Source organism: Silurus aristotelis (genome assembly GCF_946808225.1).
Source record: "Silurus aristotelis genome assembly, chromosome: 17".
Classification (NCBI taxonomy): domain Eukaryota; kingdom Metazoa; phylum Chordata; class Actinopteri; order Siluriformes; family Siluridae; genus Silurus; species Silurus aristotelis.
In genome coordinates this window covers 18,403,279-18,425,467 of record NC_139590.1, presented here as the reverse complement: position 1 = coordinate 18,425,467, position 22,189 = coordinate 18,403,279, and the positions used below count along the sequence as shown (strand labels likewise).

The 22,189-nt window shown below is 39.1% G+C and overlaps 1 protein-coding gene across 2 annotated transcripts in view; it reads left to right on the top strand.

Annotated features, from left to right (window-relative positions):
• The window catches only part of crebbpb (CREB binding lysine acetyltransferase b), a 111,196-nt gene that overhangs the window by 10,068 nt on the left and 78,939 nt on the right, over positions 1-22,189 (top strand). For both annotated transcript variants that reach the window (XM_083565734.1, XM_083565733.1), the window contains exons 2-3: positions 5,775-6,403; positions 9,687-9,848. In XM_083565734.1, coding sequence (XP_083421860.1) covers positions 5,775-6,403; positions 9,687-9,848 — 791 coding nt within the window. The remainder of the gene's footprint in view (positions 1-5,774; positions 6,404-9,686; positions 9,849-22,189) is intronic.

Here is a 22,189-nt window from a genome sequence, read left to right as displayed (position 1 = left end):
TTGAAATGCGATTCATTCGTCATGCTGAAAACAACCAGGCATGAAAAAATGCACTTCACCTGTGTTTTGAGCTGCACGGCATCGGGAAAAAAGCTTCACCGATGGTGATTTTTAAACACACAACAATGCCAAAAGAAAAACTCTCGAGAGAAATTGTTGTGAACGGAAGGAGGAAGACAGTGAACAATGACTTTCTTGGTAGGCTACTGTTTAGATACAAGCTGTTGTAACGCGTTGAGTCATGGTTAAGGGAGAGCTCGCTAACTCCAGTTGCAACAGAAATCATATAAGCACAGACAGGTTTCCAAAACTCTTGCTTTTTTATATTTAACAGCGTTACAGGTTAGTCAGAGAAACTTAGAAATGAGCATCAAAAAAATAATAAGGACATAATCCTCAGTCTTGCACACATGCAGTAATACCGGAAAAAATGCGGTGGCAGGCAATTCCCAAAATGCCGCTCTGCTCTTAAAGGAGCCACAACATATTTCACCCGTTACACCAGGGGTCTTCAATCTTTTCCAGAAAGGGCCGGTGTGGGTGCAGGTTTTCATTCCAACCAATCAATGGTCACACCTGATAGTCATTGAAAATGAAGATCATTAGATTTGAACAGGTAGGATTTGGTGTGGACTTGCTTGGTTGGAATAAAAACCTGCACCCACACTGGCCCTTTCTGGGAAGGATTGGAGAACCCTGCGTTACACTGTGTAACAGGCACTGTCTTTTGTTAAAGCCTGTGTAAAGTTCATTAGTTTCAATGTAGACACCTGCGGCTTATAGACAGGTGCGGCTTATTTATGTTCAAAATAAAAATCTTTGTAAAATTCAGTGGGTGCGGCTTATATATGGGTGCACTTTATAGTCCGAAAATTACGGTAAATGGAAAAATTAAATAAAATAATTTACATTTGTTAGACCAAATTTGGTTAATACAGATGTGTGTGTGTGTGTGTGTGTGTGTGTTTAATTTTCTAAATAATTTTCTTTTTTATCTCTTCTATTTGTCAAGATACTTTAACAAATGTCTGCATTTGAGAAACACAAGATTTATTCATTCAGTGTATTTATTAATAAACAAATTCATTATTCATTATTATTTATTCATTATTTTTGTTAAAAGCGCTATACAAATAAAAATGAATTGAATTGAATTATATCGTTCTTTCATTCATTCTTTCTCTCTCGATATGCAAAATTGTCAAATTTTTGTGTGTGAGGCAGAGACTAAACCAAATTTAAGTCCGCCACTTAATATGTTTGTGAGGGAACTCAGATATTAACTGTTTTGCATGTAAAACAAGCATTGCATTTGGTAGTCAACAAGTCAACAAGTCAATCAATCAAGTCAACAGTACCAGTTGCATTACCAGCCCTACATGCCCTTTCCATAACACTGCCTCCACCGTGTTTGACTGATAATGTTGTATCTTTGCAATAGACAAAAGAGCCCCTCATTTTCTTTATACTTGTCTTTTCCTGTAATTCTAGTACAAGTCTAACTAGTCTACAAGCCTCTCTGTTTTTATGTTACCAGTTGTATAGTGTGTCTATCTGAATACTCAATTATTTTATCATTTTTATCCACTCAGTCAGTTTTGCACTGCAAACACTATTGGCAGACTTAACTTGTCATCACACTGTTTTAATGTAAAACATGGAAGTTGACAAACCGTCTGATGTCTAGCAGCAGGTGGCTGCCTTTGCAAACTGCATTAAAATTGTGTTTTGCACACCTAGCTGTGAATTATCCTTTACGTATCTATGTGATGTTGGTGTTTTATTTATGTGTAGATGTATGTGAAATGTCAACTTTGTAGACTTTGTGGTCAGAACATTTTCTTGATTGGAGATTCATATATACTCTTTGTTGGCAATGACAGAGATCAAATGTTTTTCTGTAAGTCTCCACAAGGATTTTACACACTATTGCTCGGAGTTTGGCCCATTCCTTCATGAAAATCTCCTCCAGAGCAATGATGTTTTGGGGCTGTCGCTGGGCAACACGGATTTTCAACTTCCTCCAAAGATTTTCTATGGGGTTGAGATCTGGAGACTGGCTAGGCCACTCCAGGATCTTGCAATGCTTCTTACGAAACCACTTCTTCGTTGTCTGGGTGTTGTGTTTGGGATCATTGTCATGCTGAAAGACCCAGCCACGTTTTATCTTCAATGCCCTTGCTGATGGAAAGAAATTTTCACTCAAAATCTCACGATACATGGCCCCATTAATTATTTCCTTTACATGGATCAGTCGTCCTGGTCCCTTTGCAGAAAAACAGCCCCAAAGCATTATGTTTCCACCCCCATGCTTTACAGTAGGTATGGTGTTCTTTATATGCAACTCAGCATTCTTTCTCCTCCAAACACAACAAGTTGTGTTTGTACCAAAAGGTTCTATTTTGGTTTCATCTGACCATGTGAAATTCTCCCAATCCTCTTCTTTATCATCCAGATCCTCTAGCAAACTTCAGATGGGCACGGACATGTACTGGCTTAAGCAGGGGAACACGTCTGGCACTGCAGGATTTGAGTCCCTGGCGGTGTAGTGCGTTACTGATAGTGGCCTTTGTTACTTTGGTCCCAGCTCTTCTTCAACTGTTCTTGTGATCATTTTGAACCCACGGGGTGAGATCTTGCGTGGAGCCTCAGATCGAGGGAGATTATCAGTGGTCTTGTATGTCTTCCATTTTCTAATAATTGCTCCCACAGTTGATTTCTTCACACCAAGCTGCTTATCTATTGCAGATTCAGTCTTCCCAGCCTGGTGCAGGTCTACAATTTTGTTTCTGGTGTCCTTTGACAGCTCTTTAGTCTTGGCCATAGTGGAGTTTGGAGTCTGACTGTTTGAGGTTGTGGACAGGTGTCTCTTATATTGATAACGAGTTCAAACAGGTGCCATTAATACAGGTAACAAGTAGAGGACTTAAAGAGCCTCTTGAAGAAGTTACAGGCCTGTGAGAGCCAGAAATCGTACTTTTTTGTAGGTGACCAAATACTTTTTTTTTTTCACCATAATTTGCAAATAAATTCTTACAAAATCAGACAATGTCATTTTGGGGATTTTTTTTCCTCATTTTGTTTCTTATAGTTGAAGTGTACCTATGTTTAGAATTACAGGCCTCTCTCATCTTTTTAAGTGGGAGAACTTGCACAATTGGTGGATGACTAAATACTTTTTTGCCCCAATGTATTTCACAATTTACCATCCATTGGCAGTTTTTGGAACTGGAGACTTAACATCTACAATTTAGAATATTGGCTTTACTGTACCTCTGAATGCAAATATATGTTGTCACATTGCAAAGGTGCAACAAGTTCTTTTTGGCCAGGCGGTATGTATTTTATTTATTTATTTTCTTTTATTAAATTAAAGCATAATTACAACTTTTCAATCAATACAACCAAAAGTGAAGTAGGATTTTATTTGTAAATTAAAAGTAAGAAGATCCAAGAAAAAAACCCAAAATAATTATCATCCTAAGAATGTAAAAGCTCGATAGTAAACCCACAGGACACATCCTACCGCTTCCCTGGAAAATAATAAATAAATAAATAAACAGCCTGTGTTTACATATTATATATCATACTGCAGTCAGCTGCATGGGTTAAACATCCTCTGCTAGGGTTACTCCATGTTCATCAAAGCAAGAAATGTATCAGTTCTTTGCATTATATGTCCACATTATATTTAACTCCTGTTTCTTTATCTACCCTTTCTTCTCCTGTACAACAACTGAAGTCTTAAAAATCGTATACTCTCTTCCCCTTAATAGAAATGTCAGAAATCTTGCAGCATCTAGAATTTGTCTTTTATCTCTGAATGGTGTGCAGCTCCACAAAGATTGGTCTTGGATATTCCCCCTTACTCTTCTCCTGCTCAAAAGTTTCCAGCTTGATCCATTTTCCTTAGTGTCATTTTTAATGTTCAAGTGGTCATAATAAGTCTGAAAGAGAGATACTGGGCCAATTTTTCATGTTCTAATTTGGGATGTTGCTATCGATTATGTTAGTAATCAAGTATTATAATGATTATTCCAACGAATAATCAAATAATCGGGTAAATATGTCATTTGTTTCCTTTTAAAAAAAAGTTATTACAAGAATATCTGTGAAAACTAAACCCATTTAGTGCATTTAATTGCCATATTACATCAAATGCAAATACACAAAAAATCATGAATAAGAATACATTTCAGATTACTCTTTTAAAAAAAAGTAAATGCACTGTACAGTGTTTCCTTTATGTTTAAGTTTGAAATGATTGCAAACTTTGGAAACTTTGTCGTTTTCTTTGAATTTTTTTTTGGAAGCCTACTTCCACCACAAAAGTGTGGATAATTCCGTCTTTTTTTTTTCTTGCAATTCCGAAATTTTTCCTTACAATTCTGATTTGATTTCTCGTAAGTAACATTTCTGGTGCATCCACCGGTTACCATCTATACTGTTCAGGCTCCTCCAGAGCTGATTGTTAGATAGAGTTCTCTCCAGTGGTTGGAGGCTTAGTTTGATACCATGCAATTCTATTGATTGTAGCCTTTTTCATTTTCAATGTCAAAGTTTTCTGGGTCTACAGAGAGGATGATGCTGCCCTATTGGCAAAAAAAAAATTTTATTGCGAAAAAAAAAAAAAAATCGAAAGTAGGCAAACTTTTTTTTAAGTGGTGGAAATGGACTTCTATATGAATCTTCTCCTTGCCCTTTGCTGTTTTCTCCCCGTTCCTCCATTTTTTTCATTCTGCAGTGTGTTTATTAGTTTAGAGTGCTCCAGAGTATAGCCGGTGATGCGTCAGTATTAAGGGTCCGTGGTGAAATACAATCCAAGCATGGGCAGGAGTATTTTACCTGTATGTAATTATCACTTGAGCCAGACAGGCTATTGCTGTCTTTGTCTTTAAATGTGCTCTTGTTTTAGTGTGTCATTCTTCACACTTGTTTGGTTGTAGTATCAGATGGTCGTGTACATAAACGAGTTGAGGTACATTCATTCTACCTTATTGTACAATTGCTGGAAAACTGTTATAATAAAATTTACTCTTAATGGCAAGTGGCTCCATAGCACACCTTTCTCAGGGCATCACGTGATCCCCGAAATGTCAGTTCTTAAACATCTTAGTCTTTAATGTCAGTTGTGATAGTGGGTGACAAAATACCAAAATGTTCAAAATACCACCTCAAGGTTGATAATTACCTCATCAGATTCACAGATGTATTGAAAATGTTTTCATGTTTGTATGAAAGTATGAAAGCATTTAAATACTATGACACCGCAAGTCTTGTCTCTGTTTAAAGGTATTTTTTCAAAATGTTATATGTACAATGTAATGCAACTAAATTGAAAAATATTTTTGTATTGGTGGAAGATAATAACACCAGATTAAAAATAAGTGTAATGAAGTAAATACAAAATGTTTGTGTATAATTGCTTATATAATTTGTATAATTACTAGTAGATTCTATCTCTGACTATTAGGTTAGAAAATGTAAAACTAAAGTTCAATAAATAAAGTTAAATAATTATTATCGATTTATTGGGATTAGCTTTATTTCTCAACCTTTGTGCAGACTGTAATAGATTTGCCACCTTAAAGGCAAAAATAATCAGTAGAGGTAAATGAATTGTATGAAGTTAAACAGTGGTTGAGAATCATTTGAAAATTATAAATTGTCAAAAATGATCCTTTCGTTTAATTTGTTGTATAAGCACACTGTATTAGTGCATGTATAATCCCCCCCCCCCCCCCTTTTTTTTTTCTTTTTCTTTCTCATTTTAGATTTGGGCTCCTTGTTTGACTTGGAAAACGATCTCCCAGATGAGCTGATCCCCAATGGTGATGCGGTCTTGCCATCTATGACCACTCATGGTGAAGGAGTTGCAGGAAGAATGAGTGCCATCATGCCTGATGCTGCCACCAAGCACCAGCAGCTTTCACAGCTTCTGCAGTCAGTCACTGGGGGGCCTGGCATGGGCAGGCAGTTGAGCACACTCTGCAAGAGCCCCCTGGGCCAGGCCTCACCAAGTCACTCAGCCCAGCCCCAGAAAACCATTGGCACACCAAGTGTCCCCGGCAACAGTGGAAGCCCAGGCATTAACATCAACACTGGCTTTAACCAGACTGTGCTGAACAGTGGGCAAAGCCATGGGCTCATGGGCCAAAAGATGGCACAGCAGGGACAAATGCTGAATGGCATTTTAGGGCCAGCAGGGCGAGGCCGGGTGGCACCAGGCATGCAGTACCAGGGCCAGACAATGCAGGGAGCACCAGTGGTAGGAGGTGTCACATCAGGGGTTAAAGGTGTCAGCATGGCTAGCAGTATGCTGGCAGAGACACTGACCCAAGTGGCAACACAAATGAGTGTGCACAAATCTATCAGCTCTCAGCAGGCAGGAAACATGAATAAGGTAAACAAGATTCTTTTGCCATCCCATGCAGATGTTCTTTATGTAGATATACTGTCCCAGTCTGAATTATGTACAGTGTATAATATTATACTTTGGAAAAGTGTGTTGTCTTAATATTTATCTCAGTACATGTCATTTACACCCAGGATTAATTCTAGGCTTGTTTGCACAAAAGATTTTACAGTATCCACTGTTCATGGAACATCTAGGGCAGGGGTCACCAACATGGTGCCCGCGGGCACCAGGTCGCCCGCAAGGACCACATTAGTCACCTGTGGGCCTTTTATAAAAATAGCTCACCATAGCGCCACTTACCAGTGAGCTGCATCTAAATTTTTTTGTTGCTCTTCTTTTTTAAATCTGTCACAGATAGACCAAGAGTCGGAAACTGGAGTATGGTTAAACACCTTGTCTTTATTTAGTCTGAACATATACAAGGCAGAGGCTTGAGGAGAAGTACGAACCGGAGAGTGGATAGAATCCGTAATGCGGGTAGTCCAGGGATGATCGCCAATGTGAACTGGTAAAGGCAAACCTATCTTGAACGCTTCCTCCGAAGCGGCGCCAGGTGCATGGAAGGGGAATACTAGTGGTAGGAAGTCCGGTCTCTCATGGCAACTAATAGATTCGACCGTGAGTGAACTGGAATCAGGACCTTTATAAAGGGGAAAGGTAAAGAGGGAACAGGTGTAGGTGATTAGAGCAGGAAGAGGCTGAGTGAGAGTTAGAACGAGGTGAGTTGGAGGGAGGTGTGGCTGGTGGTACACTTGCATTGGTGTGAATTTTAAAATGACAGTATTAAGATATAGATGAATATTATTAATGATTAATAATAACATATAATCAAAGGTAAATTGAGCAAAGTTGTTATTTCAGAAGTGTGTATCAAACTGGTAGCCCTTCACATTAATCGGTACCTAAGAAGTAGCTCTCAGTTTCAAAAAGGTTGGTGACCCCTGATCTAGGGTGTGGCTATCCAGAGGTAAAAAATGTTTTTCCGTGGACACTCGACCAGAATATTATCTTCTTTTTGGAAACCTATTTCAAATTTAATCCCCATTTGCTATTAAAATAACCTCCACTCTTCTGGGAAGATATTCCACTACATTTTGGAGTGTGACTGTGGCAATTTGTGCTCGTTCAACCACAAGGGTGTTGTTAGTAAAGTCAGATACTGATGTAGGGTACGATGTAGTCTAACTGATGTAATCAGTGTTCCAATTCATTCCAAAGTTGTTAAATAGGGGTAAGGTTGGAACTTTAAAGCAGGCCATTCACTGTCAAGCTTTAACAGGTTTGGGATTCCTAGTTTTACTGAAGGAAAAATTCTATGCCAGCACACGCTAAGACATCTTATATCTTAAATAATATATCTTATGTCCCTCTAACTTGATACACAGGCTGAAAATATCGGGTATCCCAATAGTTTGACTATATAGGGTAGTTGCTGTAAATATGCATGTGCACTTAAGTTTTTGCCACAGCACACATGAAGAAATGTAGTAAATAAAATTGCACTTGTTTTTTTATCTATACAGCTAAATTACAGAATATGCTTATCCATTAAACATGGATTTCAGCTTTTAGCAGATGCACATTTTTTTTTTATTTGGATTAATCATTTAAAGCTCAGTCTACCACAAAATATTTTTTCTTCGTACATTGCTATTAAACACTGTACACTGATTAAACACTGATTAAAATAAGATTGAGGAGACCGTCTTTGAGGTACTTGCGACTCACTGACCACATTTCGCAAGTACCTCAAAGATGGTCTCCTCAATCTTATTTTAATCTGGTCATTGATGAAGTGTAATCCTCCAAACTGGTAAATTTGGCAGTCTCCCTGAAAATGTGCCAGGCACTGTGCTTACTACAGTCCTGTAGCGCAGAAATGGCTTCGCCTGTCTAGGTTTTCACCTGCTTCAGAATCGATTTGTAACATTTGATGAACAGCCTGTATGCCAAAATGCGCCAGGGCACGTTTTTAAACAAGAGCCAGCATGTTATCCTCTCACATTGCATTGTCTAAATGCTGAAATTTAGAAACTATTAACAATAAACAGTCAACTGGGATGTGTGTTCTGTACTTTCCTAAGATCATTCATGCTGGGGAAATGGCAACTTTATTTATAACAACATTGGCCAGCAGTCTTTGAAAATATTCAAATCAGCCCAGTCTCTGTTCAAAGATATGAACAGGAGGATTATTCAGGATGATTTCTATGTTAAGCTCTTTATTTCAGGTACACATGGATTTTTTCCCCCTTTAAACATAACCTGTTTTTGACAAGCTATTGAGATGTTTTACACACTAAAATCATTTAAGTGGTGTAAAAAGTCTATACATTTACGAATCCGGTCCATGACATTCCTTCCACTCACCACCAGAGTGTGCCATGTCCACTCAGACCGTGTCCTTTTGGACTGCAGTTCCTAGAAGCCCCTGCCTGGAAACCAATTACAGACTTCTCCCAGTTCCCAGCAGGAGGACTTTAAAAGTAACACACACTCAAGTTGCTGTGTATTAACAAACAAATAAACTAACTAACTAACAAGCTTATGTTTTGCTTTTCTCACATTTTCATGTACTATTGCCTTCACGTGTTTGACCTTGGACTGTTGACCTCTTTTTCTGATTGTTTGCTGCCTGCCCTGACCATTGCCGGATCACCCTGTTGTCTATCCTTGGTTACTGTTTGCTATTATTGTCCCTGCCTGTCTAACCACTCCCTTTTAATAAAGCCTGCACTTGGACCCTCAACTCCGTTTTCATGCCAGTCTACCATTACAATACTTAACTGTGAAATTTTTGTGGCTTTTTTGTAATAAGCCATTTTTAACATTTTAGAGAAAAATCAATTTACAATAACATGCAAAAGTGTTCATAATACTTGGTTGAAGCACCTTTTGAATCTATTACACTACTGCCTTTTCCGATTAATACCTTTTTAATAAGCAGTATTATTCATCACCTATAAAAGTGGTTATCTGCTTCTGAATTCAATTTATGCTTCAGTTAATTGAAGAAAATGACTGTCACACAGCTTCTTTTAGTATTGTATTTGGAAACATTTAAAATATATTACAGTGACAATCACACAGTGACTTTTATGACTTATTTACTGATTTTGTTCTGTTTCTTATTCTAATAAATGATTGTTAAGAATAATATTTGGACACAGTCACTACCCAAGTCTCTAAATACATACACATTCCAAAAGGAACTGCTTGCATCCAGGCTGATTTAAGTTAATATTTTCATTTTCTCTCTTTTGCTTAGGTGGGTTTGGGGGGCACTAATGGTCATTTTGGGCAACAGTATGCACAGAGTTCAGTGCAGCAGATCACCAGTGCTGGTGTTAATGCACAGCTCCAGAATAAGGCAGCACTTTCAAACAGCCTCCCACCCACACTGAAGCCATCATCCAGTGTACAGAACCCGGTAAGTAACTATATAATGCCTACAGCTACGGTGTTCATGAAGTAAATTTTTTACCTGGTTCACATCAATTGTTATCTATATATGTTTATTCTAATCTGCTGAACATTGTGCTCTGTTAGTATTAACAAGTAACATTACTTCCAGGCAGATAGATGTAATCATGTGGGTGGTAGATGAGCAAATCGTAGTAATAGAAAAAAAAAAATATAATTTAAAATAAATGGCTTCAATATTATTATTTCTAGACATATGGCTAAATAATAATAATAATTAATTAAAAACTGCCTCAAATCAGGAAATAATATGAATTAATACAATGTATCAAATTGCATTATAGTGCGATTAATTTAGCCCAATGTCTGCAGAGCCTGTTTATAGGTGCGCTATTAATGTATTTTCAGTGGCCAATTGTGATCCAATTTTATATGTTGGATATGCTGTAGAACAGCTGTCATGTATGACATTTTGTAAGTTATTTTTTTGTTTGTTTAATTATTTTATTAAAGAATATTTTACATATATTTTACAGCTTTGTTTTAAAGTATATAGTCATGTGGTAACCCACTGTGATTATTTACAGTGTGAAATGTCCCACATATCATGCATCTGTATGGACTTTTCACTTATGCGTTATTATCTGCTAAGAAAACTTCCAAATTAATTCTAAATGAAATGCTAAATGCAGATAGGCTATTATGGTATTGTCTATATCCATTTGGTTAGTGATGGAGAGCAGTGCAATTTGCAGCTGTATTGCAATGATTAAATTATTTTTTTTTTAGCTAGGTCAATGATACTGTCTGTTTGATATGCATCAAGATGCATTCATAGTCACACTAAAAAGTTAATGTGGCTGTAATCATCTCAGACTAGTATTAAATGTGCTTTGAATTCTATTTAGTATGCATTTGACCCCATTCAAACCTGTATTTAGCACTGTCCATTAGAGTTTGGACATGTGCAGAGGAGGGACATGGGGTTTTTCGCTAGGAGAATGCTGAGGATGGAGCCACTAGAAAGGAGGAAAAGAGGAAGGCCAGGGAGGCGGTTAATGGATGTGGTGAAGGAAGACATGCAGGTAGTTGGGTTGAAAAAGGCAGATTTAGAGGACAGGGGGGCATGGAGATGGATGATCTGCTGTTGCGACCTCTAAAGGGAGAAGCCGAAAAAAGAAAAAGAATTTAGCACTGTCCAGTGATCAGGTGAAATGCAGTCTAGATGAAAGATCAGTGATTACTATTATTGTATATCTTTACAAGATTGTATAGAATTTATTTGTACACAGATTTCAGCAACCATTTTAGTGTATTTTCTCCAGGGACAATACTATAGAAATGAAACTTGGATGTATCTTAGATTAGTTTTTCTTTATTTGGGCATTTGTGTTGGTGTTTTAAAATATCTTATGTTTTTCCAACAGTATTTCGTCCAATATAATGAACTAGTTAATTTCCACTGAAAACTACATAGTAGAAAACTATAGTAAACTACTCTTCACGAAAAAAAAAAATTGTGGTGAAAATATCCCAACCCCAACAAGTCACAGGCCAACAACAAAACAACCAAAAATAATAATAATAATAATAAAAAAAAGGCAATCTTTCAACTATTAAAAGTCCATGACTTGGAGTAGAAAAAGTGCATAAAGACAACATTCATTCAAGCTCAGTTTGCTACACAATGATTTACTCTGATTGGTTCAAGCCAGATACCTGCCATCTTTTCTTAGATGCAAGAGCATCAATGTCTGGGCTTAGGCTCTGAGCTGAGGAAATCCTCAGGATTGAGTGAAGGTGTTCATCAGTAAGACGACTCCTGAGTGGGGTTTTGTTCATCTTCATTAAAGAGAACAGTTGCTCACATAGATATGTGCTGCCGAACATAGAGAGCATTTATGCAGCTTGGGGACGGAGTTGGGGCAGTGTGTCCGGGAGGAAACATGGAAACTGTGCAGCACCCACAGAGTCATACTTTGACTTCAGTGTAGTTTGTCACAACACTGGAGTTCAATCATCTCAATTTGGAGGTTGGTTGGTGCGCTTTCCATGTCAACCATAAACGGATTACTGAGAAGTTCAAATCTGCATTTCTGGGCTTTAAATTCTTGCAAATCGCCAGGTAAATTCAGCGCTTAGTACACAGTTTTTCAGCAAACTGTGCACTAGGCAACATGGCGGGAGAGATCTGCTTTTTCATTGTTTGGCAGCACGGAAAATGACTGAAGTTTCCTTGCAGCATCTGAATCTCCCACAGGCACAACTTGGTTTTAAAAGCCCTCACTGCAGCGTACATGTCTGTGATGACGTGGCCTCGCCCCTGAAGCTGCAGGTTGAGCACATCGAGATGGCTCAGGATGTCACACAGAAATGCCAATTTACACAGAAACTTTTTATCCCTTAACTCTGTTGTGTCTTTCCCTTTGCTTTCCACAAACTGACAGATTTCCTCATGCAGCTCAAAACATCTGTTCAGTACTTTTCCTCGGCTTAGCCATCTCACATCTCTGTGATAGGGCACATCTGTGTATTCCGAACCAAACTCCTCCAGAAAAGACTTGAACTGGTGGTGATTCAATGGCATGCATTGATTTTAATCCCAAAAGTTCCTCTGTAACACACAGACTCCACTCCACGGATGAAGATTGACAGCTGGGCAGTATCAGATGTGTTGCTGCTCTCATCCACAGCAAGGGAGTATGCAATAAAATCTTTTCCCTTTTTCATCAGCTGTTCGTGTAGATTGGTGGCGAGCTCACATGTATGCTCAGCCACGGTGTTTCTGCTCAGGCTCACATTTAAAAATGCTTGCTTTTTATCTGGGCACACAATGTCACAAACTTTGACCATGCACTTTTTGACAAACTCTACCTCATTAAACGGCCGGGCTGATTTCGCAATCTCTGCTACCACAGTAAAACTAGCAGCCTCACTTTGTGATTTTGCTTTTGTGAACATAGTCTGCCATGAAACCAGACATTTTTTCATCTCCGCTACCTTCTGGAACTTGTGCTTTACGTCCAGGTCCTTGCACTTGTCGTGGTGTTTCGTTTCATAGTGTCTTCTTATGTTATATTCTTTCGTTACAGCCATGGTGGCTCTGCACACGAGACAAACAGGTCTGTCCTTTACATTCGTGAGCAGATAATCTGCCTCCCACCTGTTTCGAAAGCTTCTGTTTTCCATTTTTCGTTTGCCCATTTTTGGGGAGGGGTGGATTAAGTTTGTTCAAGGAGACTGGTAGCATGGATACCATTGATTGTTAACAGAAAAGGAGGGGAGCGCTTTGGCGCTCTCGACTAACGCGCCAACGCATTAACAAAGCATTCTGGGATTTGTAGTATTAGCGGTGTATGTGCTATATACTGGCGGGCCAGCTCTAATACTCATTTGATATGTTCTTGCAAACCAAATTTAATTAAACTTAAGGCCCGCAGATTTGGCCTGCGGGCCTGAGTTTGACATCCCTGGTCTAGGACATCAGTCTGTAACTTCTTTTTTGGCGAATCTTTCAGATAGAATTGGCTGGTTGTCACATTCTCCGCACAACAAAAGAGGATGTAAATCTGCTCTGCTAGTTGCATAGTGTAAGAAAAGTGGAACTAGGTAATTGTAAGGCTTGACATTTGGTTATGAAGAAACAATTACCTTATTCTTATAATACTATGATTACAATTTTCCTTACATTTCCCTCCATTTTGTTCTTTATGGACAAATTCTAAAGCAAGAATTTTAAGGAAAATGTAACATACTAAGCAAATGCAAACCAATGAATATAAGTAAAACAGAAAATGGAACATCAAACACAACCATTCCCATAAAGGGTTTTAAGTTATATTATCATGAATATTCACAGTCAAATATTTGCATTATTTCAGCTTTTAACTACAATCTTAGATCAATGTGTCTTTGAGGTTGTGTGTCTTTGGTCTGTTAGCAAATGTTGCAAATCTATAGAGAACGATTTCTATCTGATTTCATAGTTGAGTTATACCATATTGTGGAAAGAATGCATCCCAGAATTTTTACTATTTTGATTTTAATTGGTGTTTTGGTTTTGGGAAGTCGTCTGTATTTGCAGTCTCGACTAACGCGCCAACACACTAATAAAGCATTCTGGGATTTGTATTTTAAGCGGTGTATGTGCTATATACTGGCGGGCCAGCTCTAATAGTTTCTGGTATCTAGTTTTCAGTATCTTGTTTAGCACGTATACTATTGTATCTATTTCCGTGAGGTTCGCTGTTTACCACGGTCATGGAGCCGTTGAATTGCGTCAGGGTTCATAGTCCATTCCAGTTGGGCGGGAGTTGACCATAGACATATGTGTAACGTACCCAATACAAGTCCACGTTCCAATTAATTGTTCCGTTTGGGCCTGGGTGTATCACTGAGCAGATACTAGATCCTACAAAGCAGTGGGGAAATCTAAAGTTGGGAGGATAAAATGCTTGGAACTTTAGGCACACAACTTTAGGCCTTGTGTCCTTCCATTTGGGCATGACTGCAAGCATGAGCCTCGTGGTCAAGAGACACATACTGTATGTCGTGCCGTTGACGTTACCACATTGGTGGGATGCATTGATAGGAATTGATACATGTGGAGGCCATCTAGTTTAATACCATGTCATTGGAGGTGTGACTTAAGCACCTAAATGGCACTCTTCTCTCACCTCACGAGGTCCAGTGACACCAGAGTTCCTATGTGAAGTCGACTATATCTATGGGAGTGCCTTTTGACAGCCTTTCTGTTTCACTGTGAGGATCATACTTTTTGCAGTCTGAATTGTGTCTAAACAAAACACACCACAAGGTTTTAGGTACATTCCTAGTAGGTTTCACTGGCTGTTTAACTAGTAGGGAATCCTGAGGCTTGAGCTTCTCCACGGTTTTGTTATCGGTCATGCGACACTCAGTTGTCCTTAGTCCCTGATCTCCTATCTGTCTCCTGTCGACCCCTGCTCTGGGTCTGGCACTTGTTTGAAATGGCTGGCTTGGATCCACGTGGTTCTCTCTGTGACCTTCACACACCTGAAACGGTCCCAGCCACTGTTTGGCTTTCCAGCTCTACCTTCTGATGTCCTTCACCATTACCAAGTCTCCCGGTTTCAGGTTATGTAAAGGCATCTGCGCTGGTCCAGGAAGTGTCACCTTCACCGGTTTGTGTGCAGCAGACAAAGCAAAGGACAGATTAACTTACAATAACTTAACATCATTTGGTCTTCACACTTACCTTTCAGGCCACCTAGGCTCCCCTTTGGATCGATGCTAATGCCTGTATTGGGCAGTCTCCCAAAGAGGACCTCAAATGGGCGGGGTTTGTTTGGTTTTGTTTCTGATTCTGGTTCTCATGTGAAACAGCACCAGGGGCAATGGATTTGGCCATGGCAGACCTGTTTCTGTGCAGCACTTTAGCCAGTTTGTTTTTTTGAGAGTACCGTTTTCTTTTTCCACAACGCCACCACTGGCTGGGTAGTAGGAGCAGTGTTGTCTTAGGTCAAATCCCAGGTGTTCACTTGGGATTTGTGTGCCGTGTGTGCGAATGGTGTGCCGTTATCACTGGTAATTTTGTTTGGAATTCCCCATCTTGGAATAATTTCAGTAAGGAGGGCCTTTTCTACTGCATTTGCATCTTGTTTAGAGGTTGTGAAGGCCTCGACCCATTAAAAAAAAAAAAAACGTCAACTTGACGAGGCAAAATCTCTTTCCCCTGCTAGGTGTTAGCATAATGAAGTCCATTTGCAAGTATTGGAATGGTTGTTTAGGTGTGGGGTGCACTGCTTGTGGCAGTCTAAGTGGTTTTCCTACATTGTTAGTGGTACATATCACACACCTTTCACAAAAGCCTTAGGAGTATATTGTAAATCCCTTTGTGAACCAATCTCTATACAGGCAACATACCTCCTTTTAATGCATGGTCTACCCTGTGCATCAATTTTCGCATAAGGGTGTTTTTAAGGCAAGGGAGATTATTGGGGCCACACCCTGTCAAGAACGAGGCAGCCAGCTGATCTCCAGGCTGCTTTCTCTAGTAGTGTTGCAGCAGTTTGCATTCCCTGCATGGAAACTGTAGGGGTGGCACAATTTAAAAAGTTAGTTGCCATGATTAATAATGTGAGAGCAGCTGCTTTAGCAGCCACATCCGCCTTGGCATTTCCCTGTGAAATAAGATCAGATTTGGTATTGTGAGCTTTACATTTACACACAGTCACAGATTTTGGTATTAGCACAGCTTGCAGGAGATCTGTAATCAGGCCATGGTGAGTGATGGGTTTGCTAGACGAGGTCATTATGTTTCCATAATGTGCAAAGTCATGCAATACCCCAAAAGCATATCTTCTATCAGTGTGGATGTTAACTATTTTTCCTTTAGCCAATTTGCATGCTTCAGTCAGGGCCACTAGATCTGCGGCTTGGGCAGAAAAGTGTGATGGGTGTGGTCATAGTGCCTTACTACTGCATACCCCACTCGGTTCTTGCCTGATGGTAGTATCTCTCTAGTCTAAGCCATCTACAAAACACTCAATGTCTGGGTTAGGTACAGTGTTTCCTGCAGATCAGGCCTAGGGGAACAACATGCATTCAACTGCTGCCACATAATCGTGTGGTTCACGATCCGCTGCTGTTGGAGATTCAGGGTTAAGTACAGTACAACGTTTCCCAGTGATATTTGGCATTTTTAAGAGAACAGTGTTGTAACGCAGTCAGCGGGCAGGTGTCGGGTAAAATGTTTTTTGCTCAATTAAGATTTGAGAGACAGCATGTGGAACCACTATATCCCACAAAGTCACACGACTTATTAATTGCCTTTTCAGCAGCTGCCACTACCCCACAGGTAGTGAGGCAAGTCTTCTGCTACTGGATCTAGTTTAGCTGAAAAATGCAAACAAGAATTGACTAAATGGGTCTACAGGTAGACTAAAGAACGCATTTGCGAGGTCTACGATCGAGAACCATTGACTAACCAACAGCAATTGGTTCAGGATTGTGTAAGGATCTGGTACATTCGGAGCTCTTTAAACGACTGCTTCATTCACTGCTTTCAGATGGACAGGGTACAATCACAATCTCAAACACGGGTGTGATTCCTTCCACAGCCTCTGGATTAAGCATATATTGAGAATTTGCACTGGCGATAGTCAGATTTTGTTGTGATGTGTACCGGTGGACAATCTTTAATCTAACCCACATTTGTAACCATGATTCATTGATCGGCATTTTGGTGAAAGTCTAATGCGATTAGAGTAGTAATTAGCAGATGGGATCATTTTGACAACTCTCGTTAATGGAACTTTATAGTTTAGGGAACTTGGCTAAGTGTTCTTGGTTACAGAAAACTGTAGGATCTGAGGTCCATTCCAATCTAATTCCCCTCAGTGTCCTCCTCATCCACGGGCCCAAGCTCTCCAAGGAAGGCTCTGGCAGGTAGTGAGTGAGACATGTGGAAATAATCCATCTATAGTAAACAAGTGTGATCTGCCAACTCGATTGTATGTTCAAAAACAATCGCTTTAACAAAGGTTCAGTTATTTCTTTATCATCAAACCAATGTTTCTCATATTCTCTGTCTGGTCCCTTAAAGTGAACATTTGCGGTGCAATGCAGTGCATCCAGTCTCGAATATTTTCTGTTAGCTGGTTTAGTAAACTTGCCAATGAGCATGTGGCATGTGGCATGACTGCGGAGGAACATAGTTTTCATTTATGAACATAAGTCAAGTTTAGGGGATCGTTTTTCCCTCTCTGAAACTGCGTGTGGTCATTTGTAGTAACCACTATCCGTTACTACTAGGAAATTGTGACTCACCCAACCCTTCCGGCTCACCTTTCTACTCTCCCCTTTTGAAGATCAATCTTCTAGTCGAGTTGCTGAGCGAGTCCCTGCATGTATTTGCGTTGAGACAGGACAGTCCAGTATACAGTGTTCTGGTTGCCCACACTTGTATCACACATTTGAGCCAAGTCCACGCCTTTTTCCTCTCAGTCCGTCACGTGGTCGTCCACGTCTATTCCTATTTTGTGGATGAGACATGGAGACCATCTGCAACTTTGGCATTCTCCACGTCACATCTGTTGCGACGTTTCTTGTCCTTTTGGCACAGCAGTTTTTCAGCGTGAACATTGTTCTGTTCAATGAGACTTAGTTTTCCTGTGTCCCAGGTTATGCACATTTGCTTAATTTCACATGCAATGTCTTTTCTGAGTCCATTTATGACACTGTTCCTCAGGTGAGCTTCATACGCATTTCTTGGGCTGCATTGATGTCTGCAGGTTCTGCCAGTCTGCTGTGAGCTTTTGTTTCGGTGAGTCAGGCTAAATAATGGTGCACAGACTCACTCTCACATGCAATCTTTGTCATGTCCATTCATTACAGGAAATTAGTCCCTCACAGCATTGCAGAGCAGTACAATCCAGCCCATGTAGTCTGCATTTTCCTCATCTTCCCACTCTGGGAGGTACAGAGTCAGGTTCGCTGAAGGCCAGTTCACTCTTTCTTGCAAACGACTAAAGTCCACTCCCAGTTTGAGGCCCATGAGTGGGCATAGTTCATGCAAGGTTGTTCTGAATTATTCTTCAACACTTGAAGAATCTCTATGCAGAAGCTCTTGTGTGAACTTTGGTCCTCCTACTTCTTTGGGGTCTGGTAGGCTCCTTGCTATGGTGGACAGGTCGTCAGGGGTCCAGGGATGGTGAACTAGAACAAATACCTTGAATTGTTTTATCCTGTCTGCTGCTTTTGTACTAAGGGTTCGAAATAGAGTGCAAATAACTGAGGATACCAAGGGCATCCTTGCCTGGTGCCTCTTTCCAGTGTAAATTACTGATAAATGGGGGTGCTCTGATCAAGATGTTTGGGGATGATCCATGGAAGCTATATAGTTGATGCCGATTACAGGTCTATCTAAAGACTATTTATCTATTTATTAATGCTACATTGTAACAGTTTTACTCTACCAATAGTTCCTAGTAGTTTTTTAGCATGTTATATTTAACCCTATTACTAGGGGGTGCTCAGAATTTTGAGTGTGTGTGCTTAAAGGGGTTGAGAAGTAGTTTTGGGTAGAAAGTAGTGTGTTAAGCACATGGAATGTCGTCGTCTTCTTTGCTGTCATTTGTTGGTGCCCTGTTTTGAGGAACGATTTGTTCTTGCACTCAAATGTAAGTGAGCACCTATCTTGAATACTATATGTAAGGTTCGTAAATATGCTTTTGTTAGTGGTTAGCTCCAAATATGTACTATTTGTTTACTTGTTTTTTGTGTAAGACAGGAACAGCACAGGGACAAACAGGACCGGGACCAAATTGACTAATTGTCTCCTATCTGCCATTGTTCGTCCAGCAACCATCTATTAATTCTCTCATAATATGTGGTCAACCAATGGTTGCCGATACCGATGCTTTACTACTACCCCTAAAACTGGTCCTACTCTAAAGACAGATATCTCCGTGGAAAGGATGCTACTTATTGTTGGATCTATGGCCTGATGGACATGTTTAAGGTTTCCTCTGAAAAAGAAGACTTTGTACGCGTTTGTAGACTATCTTGGTGTTAATGTGTGCCTCACAATGTGTGTTTAATACACCTGGCTCATCGAAACGTTGCATGTCTTTGTTGTCCCTCAATCTTTTTTATGCACCATTTGAAATTTAAGTGTTACAACATGATAACATCAAGAAGCATCAAGTTTAAAAATAGGGATAATAATGTGTAGTTGTGTTAGGTGCCCCAACAGATGTGTTTTTAATTTACTTGCATTAATGACCTAACTGTTTGTGGTTGCTTTGAGTGTTTGAGCTTTATTTTTAATAGAGAAAATCATAAATGAAGATAAATGAACACAAAAAAACATATGTATAAATCCTGCTGTACATTGCACCCCACCTATCAAGTCTTTATTCCCCAATAAAGGGCAGCACCCCATGCTTTGAGAACCACTGGTGTAACGTGAATCCAAGTAGGACATGCTTCTTTCTGTCTTTCCTCTACGACAGAGAATGGCTGATCATTTAAGGCAACGAATACCATAATCTTTTGTGTAATAACATTTGCCTTGACACTATCACTGGGAAACTTCCTTGCCTTTTCAAAAACGTCCGCCACAGACGGAGTGCGCGGGCTTGGAGGGGTTTTGCTTTTCTGTGCTGCGTTCCTCTCATATTCAGCATAGCGATCGAGATGTTTGGATTTCAGGTGATAAATTAAACCCAACGTGCAGACATTACATTTTTTGCAAATCTATCACGCTATCCGTGGGTCTTTCTCAGATATACTGAAATACGTCCACACCGCAGACATGTTGCTTCAGACAAGCACGTGCAGGCCGAGGTTTCTGTTTGCGTCATCACAACAAACTGTTTCGGCCGTGTTTTTTTGGTGATCAAAGTCTTTCGGCCGAAAATGCACTTTTGGGCCATTTTCTGGCGAAAATTTACGGTGGGCGAATATTCGGTGCATCCCTAGTAATCATGATCGAAGTTGATTTATTGTTGGCCCACAAAGATATCTATTTTTTTTCTTCTATGCTTTTCGGCTCATTCTGAGCTTCTTTCATTTTGTACCTGAGGAATTTTACTATGATCGATCTGGGTCTTGTGTTCATTCCAGGTTTTGGTATAAGTGCCTGGTGTGCCATTTCCACATACAGTTTTGTTTCAGGAGAAATTTTTTGAGTGACTTGCAGCATAAATTTGAGAACTGAAGATACCAGTTGCTAGAGCTTTAGTTTAGAAATGTTGCCCCATTTGTGTCTGATTCAGGATTCTTTCTGCTCAGTAGTTGTGGGTGTTCTTTGTTGTATTTTCCATTTCATGATTCATCAAATGTTTTCAATTCATTCATTCATGATTCATTCTATATCAGGAAAATCACCCCAGACATACTACCAATGCCATTAAGAATTATTTGCAGCATAGAGAAAATCAAGGAGTCCTGAAAGTCCTGGATCAAGGACTCCATGGTTTGGTTCAGAGACTGTGTGCAAGTGTATCTAGAAGAATTGATACTGTTTTGCAGGCAAAGGGTGCTGCACTAAATATTTATTTGATATGAATTTCTCCTCTATTCATTTGATTTGCATTTTGTTAATTAAAAAAATAAGCTATCCTCACGTCTATTCTTCTATTCTATCTGACAAAGTTGAATCTAATCAAATTGTTTTTTATAAATAATTCTTACTTTGCAGCATTTTCATGCCCTCCTAAAACTTTTGCATAGTACCACACACACACTTCTATACACACATTTTTATTGATTAAACACTTAAATTTTTTTTTTTTTTTTTTTTTATCAGAAAGGTGCTGACCAAGTATAGATTGTACTTTTAATTAAATATCATTGCTACAACTGCATTCTTACATACACCTTAAATGCCACCCTTGCCAATCAGATTTGTCACAGGCCTTGTGTTTGACACGTCTTTATGCTTTCTTCTGATTAGTTTTACATTTTTGGACTGTTGATAAGCATACCTCAAGAAAGTTAGGTTCTCACTTGCAAATGTTATTCTCTGTATGCTATAACTTCAGGTACTGCCACCTTGTGTGTAAGAAGAGTTAGAGTGCATATTAAGTATAAATGTTTTGCATCTCTGATCATCAAAATCTCCAGTATTGTCACATGGGCATGGACAAATGTAACATAGAGCATGAAAACCAAATATATTTGTAAATGTTATAAAGTAATTATGGTGTTTTAAATTAAGTAAATCATCAGGACACAGACAACAGAACTGTGGCAAATCAACAGAACTTTTTCTATATTTTTACACGGGTGGGTTTAATTGCAGAATTTGTACATCATGGTGAATTTTGGTATATATAATTTTCTTTTTTATATGTGAGGAGAGAAAGGACATAGTGAATAATTGTGTTGCATTGAAGGTTTTAATTTTGCCTCTTTTATGTTTATATATATATATATATATATATATATATATATATATATATATATATATATATATATATATATATATATATATATACATTTTTTTTTTATTATTTATTTTTTTTAAATGGTCAAACAAATGCATGCTGCATTAATCGAGCTTTGTTAAAATTAGTGCCATTATTTACATGGTAATATTGGCTGCGACAATTTTGACACATACGCGCGCGCGCGCGCACACACACACACACACACGCACACACATACAGTGGGTACGGAAAGTATTCAGACCCACTTAAATTTTTCACTCTTTGTTATATTGCAGCCATTTGCTAAAATCATTTAAGTTCAATCTTCTTCCTCATGAATGTACACATTGCACCCCATACTGACAGAAAAACACAGAATTGTTGACCTTTTTGCAGATTTATTAAAAAAGAAAAACTGAAATATCACATGGTC